The sequence below is a fragment of the Anomalospiza imberbis genome, chromosome 1 (genome assembly GCF_031753505.1).
Source record: "Anomalospiza imberbis isolate Cuckoo-Finch-1a 21T00152 chromosome 1, ASM3175350v1, whole genome shotgun sequence".
In the NCBI taxonomy this organism is placed as follows: Eukaryota; Metazoa; Chordata; class Aves; order Passeriformes; family Viduidae; genus Anomalospiza; species Anomalospiza imberbis.
Window position 1 is genome coordinate 88,890,800 of NC_089681.1, and position 26,685 is coordinate 88,917,484.

The 26,685-nt window shown below is 39.7% G+C and overlaps 1 protein-coding gene and 1 long non-coding RNA gene across 2 annotated transcripts; both read right to left on the bottom strand.

Moving 5' to 3' along the window:
* Positions 1–271: 271 nt before the first annotated feature.
* Positions 272–3,089, bottom strand: LOC137469594 (uncharacterized). Its single transcript, XR_010996612.1, has 2 exons — positions 1,476–3,089; positions 272–1,338 (listed from the first exon to the last, which is right to left on the bottom strand). It is a non-coding gene; the product is annotated as an uncharacterized lncRNA (long non-coding RNA).
* A 1,130-nt stretch (positions 3,090–4,219) lies between these two features.
* TBC1D7 (TBC1 domain family member 7) lies at positions 4,220–19,888 on the bottom strand. The gene is made up of 7 exons (XM_068181484.1): positions 19,768–19,888; positions 19,024–19,104; positions 16,009–16,196; positions 14,254–14,391; positions 12,511–12,656; positions 5,279–5,408; positions 4,220–4,481 (listed from the first exon to the last, which is right to left on the bottom strand). The coding sequence occupies exons 1-7, from the start codon at positions 19,877–19,879 to the stop codon at positions 4,395–4,397; spliced, it is 882 nt and encodes a 293-aa protein (XP_068037585.1). The 5' UTR covers positions 19,880–19,888; the 3' UTR covers positions 4,220–4,394.
* Positions 19,889–26,685: the final 6,797 nt, after the last annotated feature.

Here is a 26,685-nt window from a genome sequence, read left to right on the forward strand (position 1 = left end):
TCCATACCTTCAGTGGTCACTCCAAGGTGCCAATATCCAAATCTGACCACTGATTAGTTTAACCCACTTCCTAAAAAAAAAAATTCACTTTCATGTCAAACCACGACAGATCCCTTCCCTCACATCGAGCTATGGCTTCCATAGCAGCAGTATGTAGTGGTTTGGTTACATATAGTAATTTCTGTGCCTTAACAAGAAAATTATTGGTGAGAATACGTTGTACAGGGAATGTCACAACACAGTCCAATCTCTTGCACTGAGACCTCTACAAAAGGGATGGGTTATGTTTTAATGGAAGCATTTCATAAAACCAGTCTAAGTGAAGGGATGTGTGTGTCTTTGGTGAAGTCCATGTAATTACTGGTAATCAAACTGCAATCCGATGCCATCTGTAGGCAGGAAACTGAGGAGACTGGAAAAAAATCAATTCTCCATTTAACAGACACACCTGCACAAACACACTCTGCTGCTTGGCAGTGCCTGGCTGAGAGCTCAGTGCCATTAGCACAGGTATAGGGCTGGATTGCTTTGCCATCATCTTTCTCACCTCCATTTCTCCCCTTTGCTCCTCAGATCAAGGTTCCTAGACAACCAAGCCCATAAACAACAGCGTGGCCATGCCCTAGTCACACAGTCGAGATGGTCTGTGTGGGACAAAGCAGCTGCCCTGCTCCTGAGCTGTGGGAGCTTCTGGTGCAGCTGTCAGGGCAAGGTGCAGGCGGTGCAGCAGCACCCTCAGGCCACACGGGCCAGCAGTGTCTTCAAATGGTACAAAGCTGCATACAGAGTTCTTCCCTGAGTAGCAGAATGAACAAAAGCTTGGCTTTTAGGTAAATTTGTGCCACAGGAGCTGTGGTGTTCAGAAGGACATCTTTGGCTGAAGCTGTCCCATGTGGAGATGACAATTGATCTCCTGTCCAGCAGCAGAACACTGCTCTGGATCACTGTGACTTTATGAGCCTTTGAACGACTACGGTTACTTTTGTCTCCATGCTCTCCTGCTTTCCTTTCCATGCAGTCAGGCCCCTTAATAAAATCCAAACCACTCATCACTTTTCAAGCATCATCCTCTGACATCTGCCATTACTTTGCTTATCTGGAGTTTCCATAACATTTGGACATCAGCTGGAAAAGAATTGGTGCGTGCAGCACAGGAGAGCACAGACATGTGGCACCACTCTAAACCCCTCTGGAGAGAAAGTATGGCTTGAGGGGAGAAATGGATCAAATTAAGCTTATTTTTCTTGTTTGCAAAGCCCATGAAGATATTTGGCAGGGTGAAGCTTGAGGGGGAGAGCTTTCACTCTCCAAAGTCCAAAATGAATGCTTCAGTGCTGTCTCTGGGGGAAAAAAAAAAGCATAAAGGGAAAACATAACCTAACACTTGTTGGGTTCTAAATGAACAAACAAGTATGCAGCAAGCAGCTACATACTCAGCCAGTCAAGGAGAAATTATGTAAATAAAGAAAAAATACCTCATTTTCAAGCTTCTCAGGAAAAATGAACATCAGACAACTTCTTATGTTCGTTCCTGTTGGATGTCATAGAGGTTAACAGAAAACAAATAGCAAAGATAACCCCTTCCTCACCTTACTTAGCCAAAGATTTCAGTGGGAGGTTCAACTATGTGCAACTTCAAAACACTCTGTGTTAGGCACTACTAGTCTGTAGTAGATAAATGACCAAACTTGTACTTCCCATTAGAAGTGGCAAGTTGGACACCACAACTACTGCACTGGTGTAGTTCAAGAGGTCCAAGAATGGTCACTACCAACCCCAGGCTGGTGACAATGTCTGGAGGAACAAACCCAGGCTTCCCTAACAGTGGACTCTGCTCCAGGCTGGGACATTAGAGGTACCTTTCCTCAACTTTCCCCTGACCATCGCATGCTGGGGACAGTGGAAGCTCCCACTGTGCCATTCTGCTCCCTTGGGAAGTAGGGCGGTGTGCTAAAGCTTTATGCTCCACTGGGTGTATGAACAACTGAGCAATCACTGAAAACTGACTGAGCCTAAGCAAGCCAGATTCATACTTCCAGTCTACTGGGAATTCAGGACATCTTCTGCATAAACTGATTCCTTCATAAATCCACAGCTTAAGTTTGTGAGTGGATCCATTATGAGATACACAAATGCATCTCACCAGCGGTGAAGGAAGCATGGCATTAAACCACCATGCACTCTCTTGAGCATAGCACCTTCTTCAGCATAGCCCACAATAAATAATGACCTCTGCAATGAATAAAACACTCCTGATCCTTCTTGGTACATGCAACTGAAAAAGCTATACACAAACTTCAGCTGGACATTACAGTGGAGCAGCATTTGGGGATCCATCCCACATAAAATGGGATGCTTATGTAAAACATCTTTGCTGTTGTAAGTAAAGTTTAAGTAAAACAACATTGCTGTTGTTTATATGGAAATACAAAGTTTTTTACTGTGAGGATGACCAAGTACAGGTTGCCCAAAAAGGTATTGGATTCCCTCTCCTTGGTGATGGTCAGAAGCCACATAGACATGCTTGGTCCTGGGCAACCAGCTCTAGGTGGCCCTGCTTGGGCAGGGGGGGTCAGACCATGTGGACTCCAGAGGTCCCTGCCAACTTGCCTTTCTAAGGTTCTGTAAAAGTTGATCTCTCTCTGCTGTGCAGCTCCAGGCCTGCCTACTGATAGAGAAAGGCTTCTTTAAATTAAAAAAAAAAAAGACTTCTGGAGCCTTCAGTCAAACAGTAATTGGAGGAACACTGACTGGCAAGCCTGCAAGCAGTAACACTGACTGGCATTTCTAATCCTGATTCAGTGCACCTCTCTTCACAGAATATGAGTTATTGATTCCCTTTCAGGACTGAAACAGCTGAACACCTTCAGTGTCATCGCTGCTTGTTTTTAAATGACCAAGTAATGTGCCGTGTAAAGGCCCCAGTAACGCACCCGCACCTTTGGGGTGGCGTGAATTGGCTGTGCAGTCGGGGGGAATCCTTCACACGGGCAACCTCTCACACTGCACCCGTGGCCATTATTTGAAACACCCGTGCACTGCATGTTACAGGATACAGGGCTGTTGTTAACAGAACTTGTGTCTTTCCCTTGCACCTTACCCTGCACTAGGAAAACATGCGCCCATCCAAAGTGAACTCCATGGATTACACTACAGTGCAGGCACAACAATGGATTCCAAAGCAGACACAAACACTCTTCCTGAACTGGCTGAACTGGGACATCCCAGCAGCACCAACTGCAAGGTCTCAGCATCCAGCAGAGATCATCTCCCCAGGATTTTAGGGGTAATGCCAGCAAAGTCCCACGTAATGTGCTACAAGGTAAACCCGACCCAGTTTAAAACAAAAGCTTCTGAAGCATTTCAAGTCTGCACAACACCAAGTGCAAGCCAAACACACTCTCTCAAGTGCAACGAGCATCCTTGGCACTCAGCACACTAAGCACCAATTTGAGTCAAGTAACAGCTAAGCAATACATTCTTATGTACAATTCCCTGGTCTATGCAAGATGTAGAAATAGAATTTTAGACTTTTGCATGAAAAAGATCAGTTCCCCAGTAAATCTTTATCTATGGCAAATCACTCTACTTTTACTTACACCATGAATTACATTTCTGCATTGAATTAATTCTGAAATCTAAACCAAGCAAGAATCAAATTACAACAGCTTCTAGCCAAGCACTCAGCAGAGCCATTGGTTATTACTAGGCTGTAATTCTGAATTATATTGGCTCATTCCACTGATTTTCTCCATACCTTCACAGATCCACTTCTCTAGAGTATCTCCCATGTAGAAAAAAGGAGATACAGCCATAGAGAGCTGTCTGACAGATAAAAATAAAGTATTTTAAAACACTTCAGAAAAGGATTTCACCCCTGATCATTGTGATGACCTGTACCTCAGATTTGGAAAGCTTCATTTACCTGAAAATTTACAGTGTTAAAAGAGTACAACTACATTCTTAGCAAAAGCATGCTTGTTCACCACCCAGCAGCCTGACAATCAGTAAATTCACTGTACAAATACCTCCAAGTAGTAACTAGTAATATCAAGTATAAGATGGCATACTGAAACATTTTTATATCACAAGTAAATCTATTTACCTTGCTTCAAGAGTTAGGTTTACTTCTGCAAAAGCATGAGAGCACACTGTGCAATCAAAATACTGTAGATGGATGAACAAGTAACACTTTGGACATCATCACCCCACCACTAAGTATCTTCATTCCCTCTGTATTTATTGAAAAATATTTACATATTGGTCACTATGCTTTAACAGCATCTTTACCCAAAAGGGTTAATGAAGAACATCACACTAGGATGGGGAAAGGATGGTAAAATGTCTTTTCATAAGTTAGGTTTTTTTCAAGCTGTCACAAGCCAAGAGACTTCTCAGACTGAATGTGCTGGAGTCCCACAGTGTGCGCGCCACAGATCCACAGCTTTGCTGACAATTGCGTCGGTGTTGTCCTGAGGAATCTGCAAAAGATCGGGGCAAAGTGCCTGGTCAGAGCACTCCATTCAGACTGTTTTGTTTAAAATGAAAGTTTTGAATTTCCAGTTCAGATTTTATCTCTTTATAAAAAAGAAAACAGAAGTAGAATCCCATCTCCCTGTCCTCTCATCCCGCCATCCCTCTGTCCTGCACACACCATATTACATCCAGGTTTTGGACAAAAAGCTTTAATTTCCAAAATGCCGATAAGCAGCCAGGCACCTCACACATCCCTGACACCAGGCATGACTCACACTGCCTATCCATGACTACAGCTGTATCTCATATAACTCATCTGGGTTACACTGGGACCCTACAGCCCTGCTGAGATGCCTCATAGCTATTCAGGGTCAGGAAGGGTCAGGTTCATGATCCCATCCTCACATCAACAGAAAACACACAATGAGTCTACAAATCTGCGCTCAGGCAAGATGCAAGAAAAAGGTGCCAGAAACCAACTCTTCTAAGAAGCCTCCAGAAAAATTAACCTAACCTGACCTGCACTTACTTTCACAGAAAAACCCTTAGTATCACAAATGTTAATTCTGTACATAGATAATCAATTCCCCAAGCCTAAAAAAAACCTTAATTTTATGGAAGCCTTAGCTCCTGATAGAAGAAGTTGTTATTCTCTATGCTGAGCATACTCCCTTCACCTTGGTACTACTACACTGTTCTCAGAAATGTAATATCTTTTGGTACATCTGCAGCTGGCAAGCAATTCAGCCTGAAACAGTTATAAGCTATAAAAGATAATGCAAAGCATAATTAGAGTACTTACATTTTCCAAAAACTGTGTGATCTTTTCTGCAGAATTCAGTGCTATTATCTTCATTTTAAAGGTTAATAATATCTCCACAGCAACAAACACAAGAATCTTGCAGGATCCACTTATAACTTTGTCCCAAACTCTACAAGAAAGTGAAAAGGAATCCCTAAACATTATTGCAGTGTTTATCTGCTTATTCCTCTGCTAGAACAGCCTTTGTACAATCATCTCTATCCAGAATACTTTTTCTGAACAACAGCAATGTATTGAATTATTTGGATAATAATAGGATAAATAGACGACATTTTATCAACTCCTCAATCTGTACAGAGCAGAGGGATAGCAAGCAGTAATTGGAATGTACTGATATGGTGTGTTGCTGTTAAGAAATTGAACTGTTTACAAGCTCACGTACAAAAAGCAAATCTTGACTTAATAGCCTGGACTGTAACAACTACTCTACTGGACTACACAGCTACCAGAGCGTGTGGTAAAGATGAGAATACTTCCTAGTGCAACAAAAAAAAAAGAAATTAACTCCATTAGCATGCCTAATAAAGATACTCTTCAATCAGCTAAGTTGCTAAAAATTCAGAGATGTAATATTGAACTACTACATCTCAAGCAGGTCATTGCTGTACGAGATACAAATATGATGAGCAGGATATAGTCCGTGATGTTTAAATTAGGCACAAGGAACAATTATTAAGTCTTCCAATGCATCCCACTGTGCACAGACACTCTCAGAAATACCTAGGCACTCCTACCTCTCATGTGAAATCATACCTGGACCTCCTTGGGCAGGTGTCCCAAGACTTCAGCAACAGAACTTGGATGAATATTAAAATGGATCATCACTACCAAAACCTACTATTAGCCTGCAACAATTTGAAATCATCCTTAATCCAGCAACTCTCTCAGGCCCAGCTCAAGAGACTCAGGATAAAAGATTAGACAAAACAGTGTGAAACCATCTGTCAGATGACAGCTTTTAGGGCTCACATTATTTTTAGTTCTTGAATTTTAAGAGCTATGTCAGAAAGAGTTTCTGAGGATTACAGTTCTTGCTCCTTCTGGGCACTTCTTCAAAGTATTTCTCCTTCCAAATAAAAACATGGAGGTACAAAGATCACACACCACCCTCCATAATTTCTGAATATAGTAGCACCAACTGAAAAATATCTTCTGCAGCCCATCTACAAATGTGGATCTATGAGTATACTCCTTCCAGGGACAACTCAATTTTTGTATGACCTCTTTCAGAAGAATTTGCCTTTCAGCCCAGAGAGGCAGGAGAGCGCAGCGCAGGCACGACATGAACTTTGACAGCTGAACTGAAGCACAGGTTCACACTTTTACACAACGAATTAAGAGGGGAAAGCCCAGCCAAGAGCAATTAAGGTGATGAAGGGAGAGGAAAGGTGAGAGATCTTGGACTGCTCATCCTGGAGAAGAGAGGGATCTGGGGAATCTCATCAATGTAAACTGGAAGGGAGAGCACAAAAAGGGTAGAGCCAGGCACTTTCCAATCATGCCAGGTGAAGGGATCTGAGGCAACAGGGACAAACTCAAACACAGAACTAGATTTTAACTTTTAACAGAGAAAGGAGAAAAACAAATGTGTAGATCCACAGGACTATTCTGAAAGTAGAAGGAAACAAAAAACCCACAGGGACAGATAAGGGGAAAAGAAAAAGCACAGCCAATTTCTTTCCCCTTTGCAATTTAGTTTTAATTCCCTGTCTTGCTATGATTAAACAATTAGTATAATCCCCACAGGGACAGGAACAACACACAATCCAAGATCAAAATCTTACTGCTTCATTTGTGGTTCAAGCATTCCAGGACAAATGATCACTGCAAATATTACATTGCTGTTGAAGTCAGGTCTAGGAAGCTTTAAGCAAGGATATGAGAGAACTGAGACAACAGCTCTGTTCCACACTGTAGAGGTCACCCCTGTTTACTTCTACAGCATTTTCCTACACAAACACATCTGTTTAGAACACAAGAAAAACTTCCCCGTGTTCCATGTGGATCAGTGACAATTACAGAGAGTAGCAGATCTCAAAAACAGGAAAGAATTTTTAAAGTTCGTATTAAAGCTCATGTTAATTTGAAAACAAACTTACTAATCCTTTTATAAAATACCCAGTCTTCTTTCATTATTTTGCTTCCAATTCTTCTGACTTCAGTGTCCATAATTACATTAGGCTACATGCTCAGAAAACACTTTGTTTTCCTGCATTATTTAGTCTGATTCCAGAACAAATGTTTTAACAATGGCAAAACAGATGCAGTATCTAAATTACTAGTGTCTTAACAAATTTTGGAAGATGGTGCACAGAAAACTGAGTGAGATGTCAGCACTAACCAACCAGCTGTGTCTGCTGCAATATTTTTCCCTTAACATTTCCAGCTATTGTTACTCTCAGTGCATCTCCACCAGTGACAGTAATCAGGAATGACTGTGCAACACTGATGAACAGTCAGCACCTTGTCTGTACCAGCAGAGCCAGGAACAACAACATAAACTGTCAAAAGTAGAAAAAAACCACAGCAGTTTCAATGAAATACATTTTCTGATCCTCTTCTAATACAGCAGTCTTTATACATTGTGTATACACAGGTATCCTGCTTTCATTTTTTTAGTAGCAATCATATAAGGTCAACTTTACTGCAACTTTCTACCTGTTCTTTGATACTGCTGGAGAGAGGGAAAGTATTAGAGAAACATAATGAAACTGCGCCTACAGCCCCACACAGGAATGCAGAAAAAGAAATACATATTCTGAACGAAATTCACTATATTTTGTGTGACTATCATCCTCTGTAAAATACAACTGTTCAATTACCCACAGAAACATTTTTGCAGGCGTTTCTTGAAGAGCAAAGCAGTATTGACAACCACAAGGAAAAATAAAAAGAAATGGGAAGCTATAAAGGCAAAGAGCATGCCAAGGATTATGCAAATGAAACCATTACTTTTCACTGAGCCTCTCCTATAGACAAGATACAACACTCTGTGTGCACCTGTGTGTGAAGGGACGCCATTCCCCAGGCACAGTCTGAGGTTCCTGCACCACTACAGTGCAGAAATACACAAGAGGCATCACAGCATTGCTGCTCTCTCTTTTTCTGATGTACTATCATTAACCTCACAGTTTTTCCTGACACTCCAAGGTATAGACACTCAACCTTATATCCTGGCTCTGGTCCCCCAGCCATCCAGGCAAGAGATATCTAAAAAGAACAAATGCTTCTCCTCTGCATGCACTTCTGGGTGTCCTTCCAGAGGTAACTGGGCATGGAGGGACACGATGAAGCTCACACAAATCTCACCCTGATTTATCATGATCTTGTGCCCATTCAATTGCAAACCTGAGAAGCAGCTCAGTGAGACAAAGGCAAATTGAATTAAGTTTCTCTGTAGTAGCAGCCCACATGTACATTCTTATGCCCTCCTGCTCCACAGTAAAATTAAGGCATTTTCCATATTTCTGTTGTTTCTATTAACAAATTACTTACATTTTTACAAATAAATGTAATTTATGCAGGGCATGGAAATCACAGATGTAAAACTACAGAATTATATTAATACATGAGGTAGTGCCAGTTTGAAAGTCGTAAGATTTCAGGCGAATGACCAAATACTTTGCCACTTGCAAGTTGCCAGAAACTAATAACCTAACACCAGCCAGCCAATGCCAAGCCTTCAGTGCAGACTACAAACAACATTAGGCAGGGGCCTGATACACGAGTGGCATCATTAGGCCATAAAAAACGCCTGGCTCATTCACAATTACAACTGCAAAGCTGCACTGCTTCTGCTGGATCATCTGGGCTGACAGTTCCAGATTAAACTGGAAGCCAAAGTGCCATTTTGCCTGTAGAGCTGAAGCCACAAACAGGACCCCAATGTTTAAGAGCTGGGATCTCCAGCTGAGGGCCATCATAACACCACTGGAAAGTTTTCCACACTTTGGCTAACAAACAGATAAGCAGATATGCTGCTGCACAAATCAAACAAACAGGGCAATGAGTATGAAAATAAAGATGTGATCCAGTTCTCTCCCTGTCTCAGAGAGAAGCACACCTTTCTGTGCCTCTCAAACCTCTGCTGCAGACTGGTTCATATTCCAGAAAGCATCCTGTCTATATTCCAGGTGGGATTCAGAGTCTTTGGAATAGTCTGCTCCTCCCTTTTACCAATGTGCCTGCCACCTTTAAGAAGTTTGTTAAGAAGCTTATCACGTAATATGCCAAGTGTATTAGACACTGCATAAGCTCAAAGCAAAAGTTTCCACATGAAACCTGTCTGTATATATTTTCCAAGCCCACTTAAATTAAACTGATGCATAAATTTTACCAGTGGTGTAACTTGAAGTGTGCTATAAACCAGTATTTATACCGAGTGCCAATGCCTGTCAGGTACTGGTATAGTGCAACTTCACCTCACCATTATCAGGTAAAATTTCTGCACAGCACATACAAGTCTTGTACACCTTAGGAAAAAAAACAACCAAATAAACAAACCCATGAATTTTAGATTTATCTGCTTGACAGAGTACAGTTCATAGAAAGCAAGCAGCCTCTGTAAGAAATGCAGTGCTAAAACATAAGTGAAAATAAATCATAAAAGACTGTGTTCAGATAATCTCTCACTTGACAAGAAAATGAGTAAAATTCACGGGAGAACTGGAGACCTTCAAACCTCAGCAGTTTCAACACTGACATTTGGATGCATTTCAAATAAGCACTGGGGCTTCTAGATCCTAATCCAAACTGAATCTCCAAGCATTAATTAAGTTCATCTGTCACATACCACCCATGAAGTATGTTATTTCCTCAGCGAGTAAGGCCATTATGATTACAACTGAATAATTCACAAACCTAAACTGCCAAGAAAAACTGCACTTTCATCATGTTCCCACAAGAACTGTTGGGAAAAGGGATTGTTCTGCCGTCAGAAGTACCAACACTGAGATTTGTTATTATTCCAGAGTGATACAAAAAGCCAGTTTTTTGACCTTTTCCAGGGGGGAAAAAAGTATTAAAAAATTTCAGGTAATCAAAATATTCTATTTCAGTAAGGTAAAACAGCATACAGAAATGTTGAAGATGCATACTGACTAGACAAAATATTTCATGTAAATAAAATGAATTCAAAATGGTAGACATTTGAAGCCAAATATTCTTGCAAGATGAAATATGAAATCAAAATTCTTCGTCTAGATTTTTCCTTTTACACCATCAGGATGACACAGCTCCATTTAAATTTCAATTTTCAACAGAAATATAAAAAAACCCCTTCATCTTCCAAGAGCAAATCTGCTCTGATACAAATTCCTCCCTCAGCTCTTGTTCACAGCCATAAGATTCAGTAGCAAAATTGAATCACATGAGCTCTAAGCTTTAAACTGTAACTAACATCCTATACTATGCATGCTTACATAATTTCTGCAGTCACAGAAGTAGTGAAAACCTTCAACCACATCATACACAATTAGTAAGGAGACAACAATATTTTGTAGCCTTATAGGTGCTTCATGAGAAGAACTTGCCATATAACAATAACTTTGTTGAACCTAAAGGTCTCAATCCTTCACAAAATATATGTTTCTCTCAAACATAATCCTTGGCAACAAAAAACCTACAGAACCTCAAAGACCATGGTCCAACAAGAGCAGAGAGCATGATTTCTAATCTTACAGCTTGTTCCCTAAAATCTTCTTATTCTTGTAAAGATAAATAGAACTTTTTTTTTTTAAACAGCCATTTTCCACTTTCCTCCATGGAACACGAAGTCCCTGATAAACAAACACTGCATCCACTATTCAGATTATTACCAACTTTACCACCATAAAAGCATTCTCTACAAAGCAATTTACAAAGCACTGTTTTCACGCTAGGTTCCTATTCTAGCCATTGAAGTCCTGTGATTACCTCTAAGCAAAGTTTCTCTTGAACATTGTTACTTCTCAAAGTCTTCAGATAGCTGAAAATGACACCATTGTTTTCTCTGTGCCACATCCTGTTCAACTATCTGCAACTCTTACAAATGCAGAAAGATGTTTCTCTACATTGAGCTTGAATTTCCTGCATTCTAAGAGTTCTCAGGCAGCACAATCAGGGAAATCATACAAGCTTCATTTCAAAGAATTTTTCCCTTTTAAAAGCTCAACAACCTATTTGTAACTGTAGAATCCTGATATAATCCACAATTTTATTAACTGTGTAAAATTCAACTTGCCCTGGTACTTTTAATAATAAACACTCTGTCATGGTTTAACCCCAGCCAGCAGACAGCAGACAGTCACTCATTTACTACCTCCACCTGTGGGATGGGGGAAAAATTGGAAGGGTATAAGTAAGAAACAAATTTGTGGGTGGAGAAAAGAAGTTTCATAATTAAAAAGAAGTAATAATTTCCAAAAAATTGTACGGAAGAGAAGAAAAACATAATGAAGAGAGGAAAATAAAACCTGAGACAAGTGATGCAACTGAGAATAGTTGCCCACTACCCCGACTGATGGCCAGCAAGTCCCCAGGCAAATGCTCCTACCTGCCAACCTCCTCCTCAGCTTAATTGCTGAGCATGACTCCACACAGAATGGGATATCCCTTGGGTCAATTGGAGTTAGCTGTCCTGGCTGTGTCCCCTCACAGCCATGTTCTTGTGCACCCCCAGCCTCCTTGCTGGTGAGGAGCAGAATGATGCTGTGTAAGCATTGCTCTGCAGGAACTAAAACATCCCTGTGTTCCAAAATACAGCCCTATACCAGCTACTCTGAAGAAATCTAACTCTATCCCAGCCAAAACCCATACACATTCCCAAAATCTTTTTCATCTAACACTAATACAGTATTTCAGTCACTCCCTAAGTACAGATTTTTGTCAAAAAGCCCAAAAACTGACTACCATTCAGTTATGTAACACTGACAGAGGGTTTGGAGTTCTGTATCCTAGGAGGCACTAAGTGTCCTACAAGAATCAGCTGGTATACTTAGCTCCATTCTTTCTATTTTCTGTGGATGAAACGATTGCACAGAGATTGATTATCTTGCATCAGTAACAAGGGGAATTAAATCCAATTTTATCATTTCCAAGTTAGCAATAAAGCTAACACCATAATCTTACAGATAAAGTAAGGAAAGCTCTTTGCCTGCTAGTGATGACAATTTCAGCTAGAAAGCTGAAATTACTATGCAGTTACAAACAAAAAGAAAAGAAAAAGAACTTGCCTCTGTAAACTGGACTCAGGTAAACATCCTGCAAAACACTTTTTAAACCAAAGATCGTAGGGGAGTTTGCTCATTGCAGCACATGTCTTCAGATGCATCAGTAGTCTGTTATCTTCAATGTTCAAATACTGCTCCAGAATTTTTGGCTGTGAAAGAATTAGAAAATTTTAGGTAATTCACATCAGAATACCTTCATAGTTAATGCACACGGTAAGACAAGAACTGTCTTAACAATTCAACTGGAGCAATGTAACATATTAAAATAACCTACCTTCACTGTTTTAGTTGTTCTAAAATACAGGTGTTACTGACTTTTGCAATTAACTAATTATGTACTTAACCAAATAAACAACCTCAGCTTCCTGAAATTGCTGACCACTAGCAGAACGTCTCAGATATGCAGTATTCCCTAGTGCAAGGACGTGCTTCAGAGCTTCAAGCACTGCAGAGATTAAGCATGCACTAATTACTGCTACCTTCACAAGTAAAATTGAGTTTCATTCACCTCAAACCTAATAGCCTTAGCACACATCAAAAAATATCTACACATAATGCAGCAAAAAATCAATTCTGAGAGCAAACCCCTGTGCAACACATTAAAAGCTGGACATTGATTTATTGTTTAAAAACCCAAAGTATTTAAGGTATAAACGTGGATAATTTTCTCATCTTTTTAAAATTTTAATGTAACACAGTACATATTTTCATAAATTCTTGACTACCTTTATGCTTTGTCATAGTTAGGCAAACTGTTAAGGACCTCAACTGTCAAAGGCAGAAAACACTTCCTTTGCCAATATTCTCACCTACTGAGTCTTGGCACATTGATTATGTTAAAAAAAAAAAATTAGGGAGGGAGACACTTGGCACTCTTTATGTCACATCCTACAAACACACACTTTAAAAATATTCCTTTCTCCTTTCAACTGGTATAGTTGAATGTATCATCCACTGAAACAGCAGGTAGGTTTAAAAATTATTTCTTAGCTCCAAAATAACTAGCAAGGACAGGGATAATTTTCCATGGCAAATTTCTATTCAGCAGCTGCTGGTGCTCATGTACTCGATATTTTTACTTTTTAGGATATTGTTAACTAAAAGCTCCTTATTTGTTAAGGCTATTTGATTAATTACAATAACTTTTATAACTTTGATAAGTACACATTAAAATCAAACTTTAATTTTATAAATCAGTAAGACAGAAATTCAACATGTATATTTTATGATAGCATTTAAATTGTTAGTGCTGCAAAAATCGACCCCACTTTTTAGTATAATTTGATTTGCAACACACTGTTTTTCTGAAGACAGAGTACTCTGCTCCATTTATAAAGCAAAACTGTGCTTTGTCTATCATCCAATGAGCAGCATATGAATGCCAGAGATGCAGCCTAGAAAGCAGCAGACGTACATCAAGATGTTCTTCACTTTTGACATTTTTAATCGTTTAAAGAAAATTCTTAAGTGACCAATCTGTGAGACATATAATTCAACTGGATACAATGTAACCTTTAGACAAAAGAGGTAATTGAAAATTTCCACATCACAAACAAAAACAATTTCTAATGTTACATTAGACAGGGCAGCACAATCACAATGCAAAAAGCACTCGTCCCCTATTCTCAAAATAGCTGGTGGAACAGAATCCAAGGGTGTCACTTCTGATTCTCCAGTTGTCTCCCTGTCAATGCTTTCCATGAATGCTTCTCCTTGCAAAAATAAAAGAAAAATCCTTTTCCTTACCAGCTGTTGTAATGAATCTTTGTGCTTGCTGTTCAGCTGATTCACAAAGCAACTGACAAGCCAATAGCATTCTATAGGATCCTCTACCATTTCCTCCATTGCTTTAGCAATAGCAAGAAACACTTCATCTTCAGGTTCCTGAAAAACAAAGTGAAAAAAGTGATCTACCGAGAAGTACTGGACTATTCTGATTTAAATTATTCTTATATTCCTTTTCTCTGCTATTTGGGGAAAAAAACAGGAATCAACATACACAAAAAGCTGTTCTGACATTCCTAAACAAGACATCAGGCAGCAGCTGCATGATGATGACAGATAACTATTAAAACAGAGCAAGTAAGACTTTCTTGCTTTTAAAACCAGAACATGCTTCAGTGTATAGAGAGTCCTAAATACTACTGGGATTATGTCTCTGCCACACAGACTGCTCCAATATACACATATCCTTACTTGAACTCTCTGTATTCAGATGCACAAAACACTCAGCAGACTTCCGTTTGTTACTCAAACATTTCAAAATATTTAGATCAATCTGACATCTCTTTATCTCCCTCTGCCTCTATAATAAAACACCTGCACTACCATCAAGAGTAACCTCTCATACGTTTAAGGGGACAGTGACTGCACTGAAAAGAGAACAAATGCTTTCTGCAGCAGCCAAACAAACCTGAGTTACAGGACTAATGACTGAGGCGCCGCTAAACACCATCGCTATGAAATCTCACTGCAGTCCTTAGAGCAGCTCTGGGATGCACTGATAAAATACTTGCTCAGAAGGCAATACTGCTCTAGAAGGGCAGAATTTTCAGCCCACTGCATCACATGCCAAGATCAAGGAAATTTCACTACTGGAAATTTGCAGGGTAGGATGGTCACATTCCTAGGAAATGGTAAGGGTATGAAAATATTCCCTCCTCTAACAAGCGAATGCTGCAGGTAATCCTCCAATTCTAAATATTACTGAATTTTCCATATTAACTTGAACGTTTTTTTTATTTTGAACTTTTCTTTAAGTACTTATGTCAAAATTTGTGATTACAGATGAAAAATTACAAATTAAGCTGGGCTAGAGTGAATACAAATAAATTAACTATAGGATGAAATCCACTTAGAAAGCTCTGTGGCTCCTTTCCTCATCTCCTATTTCATGGAAAAAAGAAAGAACCACATATTGTTTTTATCACCATACCACTAATTTACCATCACAACACAGCCTTGTTTAACCATATGGGTGTACACTGTGAACAGCAGAGTATGAGCATTAGCTGACAGAAGCCCAGGTCAGTTCAGACTAAGAAAAAAGGAGGACAGTACACTGAAGTCTAGATTTAAAAACAAATAATTTACATATTTGCTGCATCTTGCATTAAATCACTGCTTGTACAGGCTCTGAATTACCCTTGTTCCAGGAACATAAGAACCTATGAGCTACAATGAGATGATGTCATTTTCATGTCAGTGCTACAAAGAAACTGAAGTGTCCTGGAGCACAAAAGGCTTGAAACCTAGCAGGAAAAATGCATAAAAGAGATTTTAAGGCATAAAATCTTACATAAGTACTTAGGGGAAAGAAAAGAGGAAAGCACTTTGACTAAAGTTCTTTATTTTATACTAGTACTTCTCTATTTTCCATGCACCTTACTTGGTCTATCAACAAGCATTTGTGAGGTGACCTGCAGTTCAGTTTCTCACTGGTTTACAGTTTCAAGTTCAATAAAGTACTGTATTTAAAAGACTGTTAAAATCACCACTGACCAATGGAAAAGCTACGTTCCGAGGCAATTTTCCTGATTCCAGCTGATGTATGCGGAGAAAAACATCAACCTGTGGGGTAGAATCATTAATAAACCGAATCACACTAAGAGCATGGTGAATATCCCAGTACTGCTCCTTCCGGTACTTCATCACCAAAGCATGAGATTCGTGGTGAGGAGGAATAATTCCTAAAAAAAAAAAAAAAAAAAAAAAAAATTAAAAAATTTAGAAGAAAAAATATAAACATTTGTAAGGAGGAGTCCTACTTGTTAATTTTTATACCTGTCTAGTTTTCAGTACAGTACTAGTTGCATATTTGTGCCCAGTTTCCATTTATTTTGAAAACAAAGTCAGTGTACAATGATTTTTATATACATTAGCTGCTCATTTTCTCTAATTCTACACTTTGTCTGAGATGACAGAATATAAACATGCAATTAACTAATGCAAAGATACTGTTCACTGCAGTATTAATTACTTTACTGCCAGAAAAGTCTTTACTCACTGTACCAGAGATGAATTCTCCCTAAAATGACATTCAAAAACCAAAATCAATCAGTTGAATCAATTAAAGATTAAAACCTAAGAATGGCACATAGCTACTTGTAAAGTAACATTTGTTATTTTCTTAGCAGAACACAAACATCTTTTCTAGTTTTCTGGGAGAAAAAAAAAATTAAAAGTATCTAAGTAAAAAGGCAAAGAAAATTACACAGCATCTCCAGAAGAGATACTTACCATTTCACTTAGTTCTTCCCCTTACTCAAGAGTCTTGCCATGCACTGATTTTCACAACAAAACTGTCACAGACTTCAACAGAAATAAAAACATACATACACCTAGGCAAAAAAATGCCATTTCCCTATCATTAGTGGAGCAGAATTTTTCCCAGTGTAGAAACCCATGAGAACAAAGTATTCTTCTAAAGTCAGCTGAAACAAGCTACCTGCTCCTTTTACCTCTCATTTAAAGAAAAAAATAATCCTGCCAAGTGTTACACCATGAAATGGCCGAGTTGGGGAACAAGCACATCAGACAGAAAATTATCTTTTCTTTTCCAGCTGCAAACCTGTCTGCATTTCAAAAGCTGGAAGAAAGCAAGGCATTTTTCACAATATGCCAAAAGAGAGTCAACATCATAACTGTATGTACATACTGCCAACTGCTCTCCTCAAACACAGAGGACAACCTTAGGCAGCCAACACGAAGCTGAAACAACAGAGGGGTGCCTGGAAACCATAATGAGTCATCCTTGAACAGGTAGGTAACAGAGGTACTGCTGACACACCATGTCACCTGGGACATCAGCAAGCCTTGGTACATGTCTGAGAGAGTTTTGTTGACAGGACAGCCTTTCTTTTCTTAAGTTACTAACATTATTTAGAGGTCATGTAACACCTCCCATCAGAAATGGACTGGGCTGTGGTTCTGACCATTTAGGGAGAGGTATTTTGCACTGCCATTCTCAATATCACGTTTTCTAACAACTGTTAAAACTGAAATGCAGGGTAAGGAAAGTCTCTGAACCCAAGGCATGTCATAAAATGACAGTACAAATACTTGAAATCAGAATATCATGAGTTTGAAGGGACCCATAAGGGCCACTGAGTCCCCCTCCTGGCCCTTCACAAGACCACTCTAAAAAATCACACCATACGCCTGAGAGCAGAGTTCACTCCTTGAACTCTGTCAGGCTTGGTGCTGTGACCACTTCCTGGGGAGCCTGTTCCAAGGCCAAACTGCTCCTTATTCTGATATCCAACCTAAACCGCCCTTGAAACAACTTCATGCTGTGAAATAAATCCCTCTGGGTTTAAAATATAAAATACTTTTTAGAACCAGTATAATTTTCCATGCAGTTGATTCAGAAGGTGTTCTGTGTTATCCTATGATTCACAGATCCTTCATCTAAAACAGCCCAAGACTTGCCTCTGCAGTGAGCCACAATTCCACAAAGAGATGAGTTTTGCTATTATAATGTTGGCTGAAGGATTCTGTACTGAATTGCTTGTCCAAAACTACTATGCTGTATTTCCCGCTACTAATATTTTAAAGGATGCTGACCACTTCACTAGTGCCCAGGGTACAATAATATTTTTAATGGCAGAGCCTTTTATCAAGTAGGACTACTCTGTAAGTTCAACACCAAGAACTTCAAGCTTTGTAATTAGATCTTGCCCCTTCTGTGCACTGTTAATTTACTACCCTTGCCAAAAAAAGGCTTACAAATACACATAACCAGGAATATGAAGCCACAACTTTCAAAACGTAAAAAATTTGAGGAGGAAGAAATGAATTAAAAAATTAAGATTTTTTTTTAAACCCTTCCTGTCTCCAAGTGGATATTATCTTGCATCTAGTCAACGAATGTACTTGACCAGTTAGTGCAAAGACATTAGTACTTTTGAATTAGTCATCTGACTAGTGCACTTCTAGGAAAATATAATCTATTTATGGTTTTTACAGTTTCTGGGAATACCATTAACTTGTCTTCAGCCTTGTATCTTCTTGGCAATATCTATTGGCAAATACAATTCAAACCAGCAGCAAAACCATAAGAAACCAATATTCTGCAAAACACAAAGCCTTTCTTTAGAATAAACATATATTCCATGCTTCACCCAGTTTAAAATTAATCACAACTTTACTTCAACTTAATTGTCTGTTATTTCAGGAGCACAACTGAATATCTTATCAGATATCAAAGACTTCTTATAATCCACATTTCAAATCCATTTCATAAATGTACTTGGATAGTGTTACAAAGTTAAATACAGAAACACACTCTCCTAGCCACATTTCAGCAAAGTTCTCAAAAACTTTTTTTTATAATTGCCATTGTGCATCCAAGGTGTATACAAAAGTAGGTTAAATATATACCAGTAGGCAAGGTAATACAGAAGAATCCTGTCATTACTTCTTCAAAAACAAAAAAAAAAAAACCAAAAAAAAAAAAAACCAAAAAAAAAAAACCTGCACCTTCCTACATTCTATATTCCATGTTATGATTCATACCTAGAAGCACTTTCCACACCAGTATACGATACATGGATGGAAGAGGAAACCTTTGACTAAATGTGCAAAGCTTCTCAATATCTGTAAAGAAATGAAAAGAAAAAATATTCAGGACAAATTTAAATATGGTTATAAATAGGTTTGCATCTCTGACCCAGCTAAATATGACAAACTTTAGTTGCAGATTGAAATTCCCTATTTCACCACATATTATCAACAAATTCTTTCACTGCTTTCACGTTGGCCTGACTTACAGTGAAACTATTCCAGGTTTCATCAGGAGGAAAATGGACCATTTTTATAGGCATTTTGTAAAGCACGTCACTGTCAAAACAATTAAGGCCTTTTTTAAAGGGACAACATTTATCTTTCTGTTGTGTCAGAGATGTGGCACTCCTCAGGGACCAACATCTTCACTGCTTTGAAGTTAGATGGAATTGACAGCATGAGATGATGCATTCTCAGATTAAAATTGCTTTCCCTAAAAATCTTTCAGTTTCTTGGGCAGAGAGAATGAAAGAAGGAAAAAAGAAGAAACAAGCAAACTGACAAATCTTTAATAGTTTTAAAAATCAGATTTCCAAGTCTTTGAAAATCAAAGGTCTGCTAGCACTAACTGAAGTATTATTGGTAAAAGATGCAAAACTTAAATAAGTATTAAGCACAGTAGGCAAACATTTTTCTATTACTCCCTCCCCAGTCCCTAATCAACAAAAAATAGAGCATATAGGGAAATCAACTTGCCCAAACGATCATCCTTTAATAGAATTTCCAGTGACTTCTTTTCTTCAACTCCACGAAACCCCACTTTTTCATAATACACTGAGCGGAAGTTTCTCTGGGAGTCATCAGCCATGACTGATTCCTTATAGAGAAACAATAAATTCCTCTGAAGACTTATAAGAATACATTCCTATTGCTTTAAGATCAAGTAATTTTGCTCACTAATATAAATTTACTGCCTATGTCTCTACAGTATTAATAAATCCTACAGAATATTAAAATCTTCCAAGATTTTTTTGATCACATACTAGCATAAACAATTATAAATGTAATTTATTCTAAACAAGGTCTGAAGATACCAACTTTACAAACAAAATTTAGGGATTTTTAAAAATTATTCACATAGTAAATTATGCTAAATTTCAAAAAGATTTTTTTAAAATTGTGGGAGAAGCACTTAAGTATTTTATGCCATACACTGTACTTCAAAACTAACATAAAAAATACAGTTACAAGTCTGACAAAATTTTGACTATGAAAACCCGATACAAGTAGAACTATTGCCCACGTTAGTAAAATTATTAGGTTTCTTACTCACAAGCCAGAGTTGGGCTCAGCGGCACAGGGGTGAAAGGGAAGAATATGGCTGGGTGTGTAAATTTCGTCTTAAGTTGCAGATGCGAATTAAAAGTTCATGTTGTCACCAGACGCTGTAACAGCCACAGCCTTGTGCTTGCTATTCCAGCACTAAAACCAAACAAATGTCTCATCCCTGTAGTGGAAACAAAGGTAAATTCCAGTGAGTGCTCTGTGCATCATAACAACTGTAAATCACATTTCAATTCAGTTCAACCCTCTAGCAATCAATTCTCTCTCCTCTGTGGGCTTGCAAACATGAGAAAGTTCTGTCTCCTAACTCCAAGGACTAAGAACAATCTTAACTTTTTTCTTGTCCAGTGACAGCAGCAAAATTTTGAGCAAAATAATTTATTTTGACTAAAGAGAGGTGAATGATGCATTGAGAAGCTTTTATAGTTAAATTCTTCTTTTCTTTGCAGAACTAAAGTACACATCAGGAGCAAAGCACATACAGATATAAACAAATTACATAGGGAGTGCATACATTTAAATCTGTGTATCCAGAAGGCTTATTTGTGTTTCAAATTATGTCTGGTTTTAGTGCTTTGTAGGATCAGGGCCAAGACCAGCCAGCAAAATACAAACCAGCAAACGACTGAATTAGTGCTTTCTGAGATAGGTCAAATATTATTTCAAAACCAGAGGAAAAAAAAATATTACTTGCAACACATTCCAGTTCTGCACTATCCTTAAGAAAATGACTGTGATATTCATGCATGGTGCATTTATGGGTCCACTGATCAGAGTGCTCACTATTTACATTGCAGTCATGTCAAAAAACAGACTTCAGATGCAACAGACACTCAACTACTTTTGAAAATTTTCAGACTTTCATTTACATGTTCAAATTTTTAAAAGCTAAGTTCAGTGTTATTTACAAAAATAACTAAAAACAAAAAAACAAAATCAAACAAACAAAACCAAACACACGTCTAGCCCAGACCACTTGTGGAAAAATGACAGGAGAGACACAGGACAGGAACATTAACCAAAATTTGAAAAATAACAGCAGGACCTATTAGCCAGGAATACTATTTTAATAATTTTAAACTAGCACTATAATAGCAGTATATTTTATTTACTCAGTGGTAAAAGGAGAAAGATAGTTTGCTTCCTCCCTCACAATTTAGGATTTGTATTTTCACGTTATACAAATGACCAGTATTCCAATCTTTACACCTGTCTTCAATAAACTGGAAAAAGAAAACGGGAAAACAAATCCTTAGCCACCTCACTGGAAGTGTGCTGTACAGCAGTGTGCAATCAACTCGTCCAATCATCAATTACAACATTTTCGGCCTCACCAGTGGCTTTCCCGGTATCATTAAGTGTCACTCCAGGTGCAGCAGCAGCGCCGCACAGGCCCGGGGAGCGGAGCCACCGCGCTCTGCCCCCGACCGAGCACCCTTCCCTCGCAGGCCCTGCCGGAGGATCTCCCCACCCGGCCGTACCTCGGGGCTCAATTCCCGGCCTCCGTCACAGTCCCAGAGAAAAACAAGTGCTCATTTGGGCACGGGATCAACGCACCCCGGGAATTGGGGCCACGCCGGGCTCCCCCCGCCGCCCCCCGGCACCTCGGGCAGGCGGGCGCGGCCCGAGCGCGGCGCGGGTGCGGCGCATGCGCGGGCCCGTCCCGTCCCGCCCCGGCGGCGGGCGGAGCGCTGGGGCGGCTGCGCTGGGGCGGCCGCGCTGGGGACGGTCGGGGGTCGTGGTTTGTGCTGTGGGCGTCTCGGAGCCTCTCGGGGTCACCCAGCTGATCAAGCACGCCGCCTGTGCTCCCCGCCACCCCGCAGCTCGACCCCTCTGCCCTCAAAGGGCATCCATTCCTCAGAGGCGGCTGCCCGCATGGCGCGGGGTGCGCTGAGGGCTGCACCGCCTTGTTTGCTGTAATAATGGGTGTTCTCGGCGCTTTTGCTCCCGTTCGCGGTGACTCCAAGGACGCGTTACTTACAGAGACCTCTGGGAAGCGAACTGCGTTTCGCAAAACGAGATTTTACTCAGGCGCTTGTGATCAAAGTGCTGGGTGCTAAATATCCCGCCCCTCAAAACAAATAAAGGACCTACATCTCTATGCTGAAAGCTTCAAAAATGAACCCGTGTTGCCAAAACTGAGGGACATCAAACTAGTAGTGTGGTTTTGATTCGGGGTTAGGGTACTTTGGTAGTTGTTGTGATGTTTATCTCTGGGACCTTGGCAGCCCCTCTGCGCAATTGCAAAGACCGGGCCGCTGCTTGCAGCAGGAGTGGAGTTTTCAGCTCGGAGCCCCTTTCCAGGAGCAGAAACTTGAAGCGGGCCGTGGAGTGCCTCAGTTAGCTGCAGCAAGATTTTGAAGTGCTGGAATCACAGAGTCAGTTGGGTTGGAAAAGACCTTTGAGATCATCCGAGTCCAACCTTTGAACAAACACCACCTTGTCAGCTAGACCAGAGTGCCAAGTTCAGCCTTCCCTTAAACACTTCAGAGACAGTGACTCCACCACCTGTCTGGGCTGCACATTCCAATGTTTAGACACCCTTTCTGTGAAGAAATTCTTCCTTATGTCCAACCTGAAACTCGGGAGAGGAGGCTGACCCCCACCTAGGAGACCACAGCCTCCTTGCAGGCAGTTGTAGAGGGTGATCAGGTTCCCCCCAAGCCTCCTTTTCTCTAGGCTCAACACACCCAGCTCCCTCAGCTGCTCCTGACAGGACTTGTGCTCCAGAGCCTTCCCAGCCCAGCTTCGTTGCCTTTCTCTGGACCTGCTCCAGCATCTCACCATCAATTCTTGAGTTGAAGGTCCCAGAACTGGGCACAGCCCTCGAGCTGTGGCCTCCCCAGTGCCAGAGAGAGAAGACAAGGCAGCTGCTGAGGTTATGGGGCCTATTTTCAAATGCACAGAATGTCCCAGTTTTTTAATCTTGCCCCACACGTTCGAAGTAGCCATGAAGAAAGCACACTCTTGCAGAATGGGCAAGGCTTTTGTCAAACCCAGCTCACACCGGAGTATGTTTTTTGTTGGGTCAGTACAAGGCCTAGCAAATCTTGAAATAATTCCGCTCAGCAGCAGGTGGCAGGCTGGTTCCATTTTTGGTCACTTGGGGCTTCCTCAGCTCAAATACATCTTTTCTCGATAGATGGCACTTGTCTCGGGATGAGAGCTGTTCGGTGGTCTTGGGAGCTAACCAGTATCACACGGTTCAGGAAACAGCTACCGAAATTAAATATCTTGTAATTTTCAGTCATTCATTGCTGGCCTTGTCAAGACTTATTACATAGCTATAGTGGTGCTCTGAAGAAGCCTGAAGCTAACACAATTTAGTTTAGCACTAATTTATAGTAGAGGAGATACAAAATGTTTACAGAATGGTATGCCATTGCTAAAAATGCCTAAACAAAATCAGGTTCTGAAAGATTTAGCTGCATAAAAATGCAGCATGAAATCAACACTTCTCCTGAAAAACAACAAAATGAATGTTCTTCCCCTAGTATAGTTTCTTAACCTCATATATAGAAAGCTTCTTGTACACAGAGATTTTCTTAATGGTGCCTGTTTCTAACATAATAGATTATAGTGAGATCAGTTGTAAATATTACATAAATATTTAACTCAGTGGGAAATTAATTAAAGAATTTAATTTGAGATTTTTCAAAACACAAATGAAATTAAAAGGGTAGGTTGAGCATGAACTGCTATTGGCTACAACAATTATGTGGTGACACATCCACAGCAAACCAAAGATGACTAACCTATTTTTTGAGTTGGAGTTTCTTACTCTAACAGCCCTTTTACCTTTTAACTGCCCTTCTACAGCCACCTGCACTTGCCAAGTGACTCTGTATGCTGTAACTCAGTGTTGTAAAGCACACAAGTGGCTCATGACTTAAATATTTAATTTAAACATTTTATATTTTCATAAACCGAATAATAACCTTATTTTCCCTTGTCTGAGGACATAAAGTATCTTCATTCCTATTGACAGAATCTCTTTCTTGCCACTGAAAATGAAAGCAGAATTTAATCATTTATAGCTGCTAGTGTCAGTCAGCCAAGTGGAGGACTGTGCTTATAATAAAATTGATTAATACATTGTTAATCAATAATACATAACTAGGCATTTATCCAAACCATGATGACCTAAACATTTAATTCTTTTAAACTGCAATAACATCAGAAAAGGTAGCACACATAAAAGATAAAAGGGAAGCAGGTTTGGAATTGGCTTGGGATTACCTGAGATAGCAGAGCTGAACAAATTAGTACCCTGCTAGCATACTGCATCTCTTGTTTTTATCTGTGACTAGGAGTATTACTGTGCTTGCATTTTGTACCGATATGTTTATATTGCTCAAGTGAATTACTCATTGACATAAAGGGTCACACGAGAAGGAAGCCAAACAGGCATTGTTAACGATTTTCATTGCAAAATATGAACTGTGTTGTGCCTGTGTTTCTTCATGAATGCTTTTGCTGTTAAAGCTGCACTAATTTTCTGTGAATGATGTGCTGCTCTTGGACAGTCAGTTCAGTCTGTCCTGTGTGACTTACCTATCAGTGGGTCAGAATTACAGATCAGAAGCACACCTTGTTATGTGAATTTCTCAAAAAAAGGGGAAAATGCAAAGCAATGAAATGTCAATTTTACAGCATGGAGGTCCATATTTGTATGGCATTATGACACAAGGATATAACATACAAAGAATAAGTGAAGTTTCCATGTGGTTTCATTTGCTTTCATTGTTACTGGTGGGAGATGTACTTAAAAAAAAAAAAAAAAAAAACAACAACAAAAAAAACACTTGTCTGATAATATTTTCACAATGTATCAGATTCAGTGATTCCAGCTTGCTAATGCACCATCCCTTGTTCCTGTCATAATAGAAAATGATTGATGCTCAGGAAAGAAGTTACAAGCTGGGTCATTTCAGCTTTTCTAAGATATCATATCGTGTTTTTTCAGAAGCATGAATATTTCCAGATGGAGAGTAGGGCTGTGTTAATGGAAAGGACAATTTACTTATACATTCACATAACCTTTTCATTATGAAGATCGGCAGATGTGGAAAAGCTTGGCACCGCTTCCTGGCCAAAACAGCATCACCCTGCTGTTTACATTCTACCTGAGAGAAGAATGCAAATGTTGGCACTATTAATGTTCACATCTTAATTCCTTGTTGACATCAGATGGAAAAAATATAACACTCCGAGGTAAAAAATAAAGCTCTTTGGCATCAAAGGGAAATTCAGCCTTTCATATTAGCATGGAGGCACAACAGGCAAGTCTGTCTCCAAGCAGACCAAACACTGTCCCTGTAATCATGAGCAGGCATCCCCACATGACAGCAAGAAAAAGGCTTACGGGGCTGAAAATAGCAAGAGGAGTGGCTGAACTTGGAAATCTGAGTTCAAATGTGTCCTACTTCTGTGTTTTCTCATTCTGCTAAAGAAAGAGTGTTCTTCAGAGGTGACATGGTTTTGTCTGCAAAGATATACAGAAACTGCAAGACAATAATGAAGGAACTATCCAACTGCTGTTGCTTGCTCCAGCAATGTAAAGGGGTAAAGGGTTTTTTTAAAGATTATGTTAGCAATTTTTTTTAGGATGATGTCTTCTGGATTCTAGTCATAACTTTGATTTGTTGTGTAACCTCAGCTGTGTCTGTCCTAATTATTCTTCTACCAACCTGATTAGTAGCTGTGTTAAGATTGCCATTTTTGCCTGGAAAAGGCTTCCAAGTTTTTAAATAGCACTGAACACATGCTTTGTGCTGTCACTGAGCATGGCACATTTGGGGCACTACACAGTAACTAATAAACAGTTCCAAATAACATTATCTCGGGTTTGTTACTCTTTAATTGAGAACAGACAATGAGGTGACAATGAGACAAAGGTTGGTCAGTTTAAGGACAGTGGGAAAATTAAATAAGACATCTTTACCAGTCCAATGAAGAGTTGTGCTATTTGGATGAGGTATAGTTATTATGATCCCTATATAGGGTTAGAAGTGAGGCAAAAGTATGAAGGTATCTGCAACAAAATGCAAAACCAAGTAGAAATTAGGAACGGCTTTCAGTCGTTGCCATTTTTCTCTTTGTACCAAAGCCACAAATGTGCCCAGAAGCCAGTTCAAGGTAACAAGCTGCATATGATACTCAACCAAGTATCCCTGATTACAGGGGTGGTGCATGCCCCATCCCTGAAAACACTGATTATCAGGTTGGATGGGGTGAGTTACCTGATCTACTTGAAGGTATCTTTGTGGGAGAATTGGTCTAGATGAGCTTTACAGGTCCCTTCCAACCCAAACTATTTTATGATTAAGC

Coding starts and splice junctions, on each gene's coding strand:
- TBC1D7 (XM_068181484.1), bottom strand. CDS start 19,879: ATGGCTGATGACTCCCAGAGAAACTTCCGCTCAGTGTATTATGAAAAA. Junction 16,197..19,023: donor GGTGTGGAAAGTGCTTCTAG/GTATGAATCATA, acceptor TTTTTTTTTTAG/GAATTATTCCTCCTCACCAC. Junction 5,409..12,510: donor CCTGAGTCCAGTTTACAGAG/GCAAGTTCTTTT, acceptor ACTTTCTTGTAG/AGTTTGGGACAAAGTTATAA.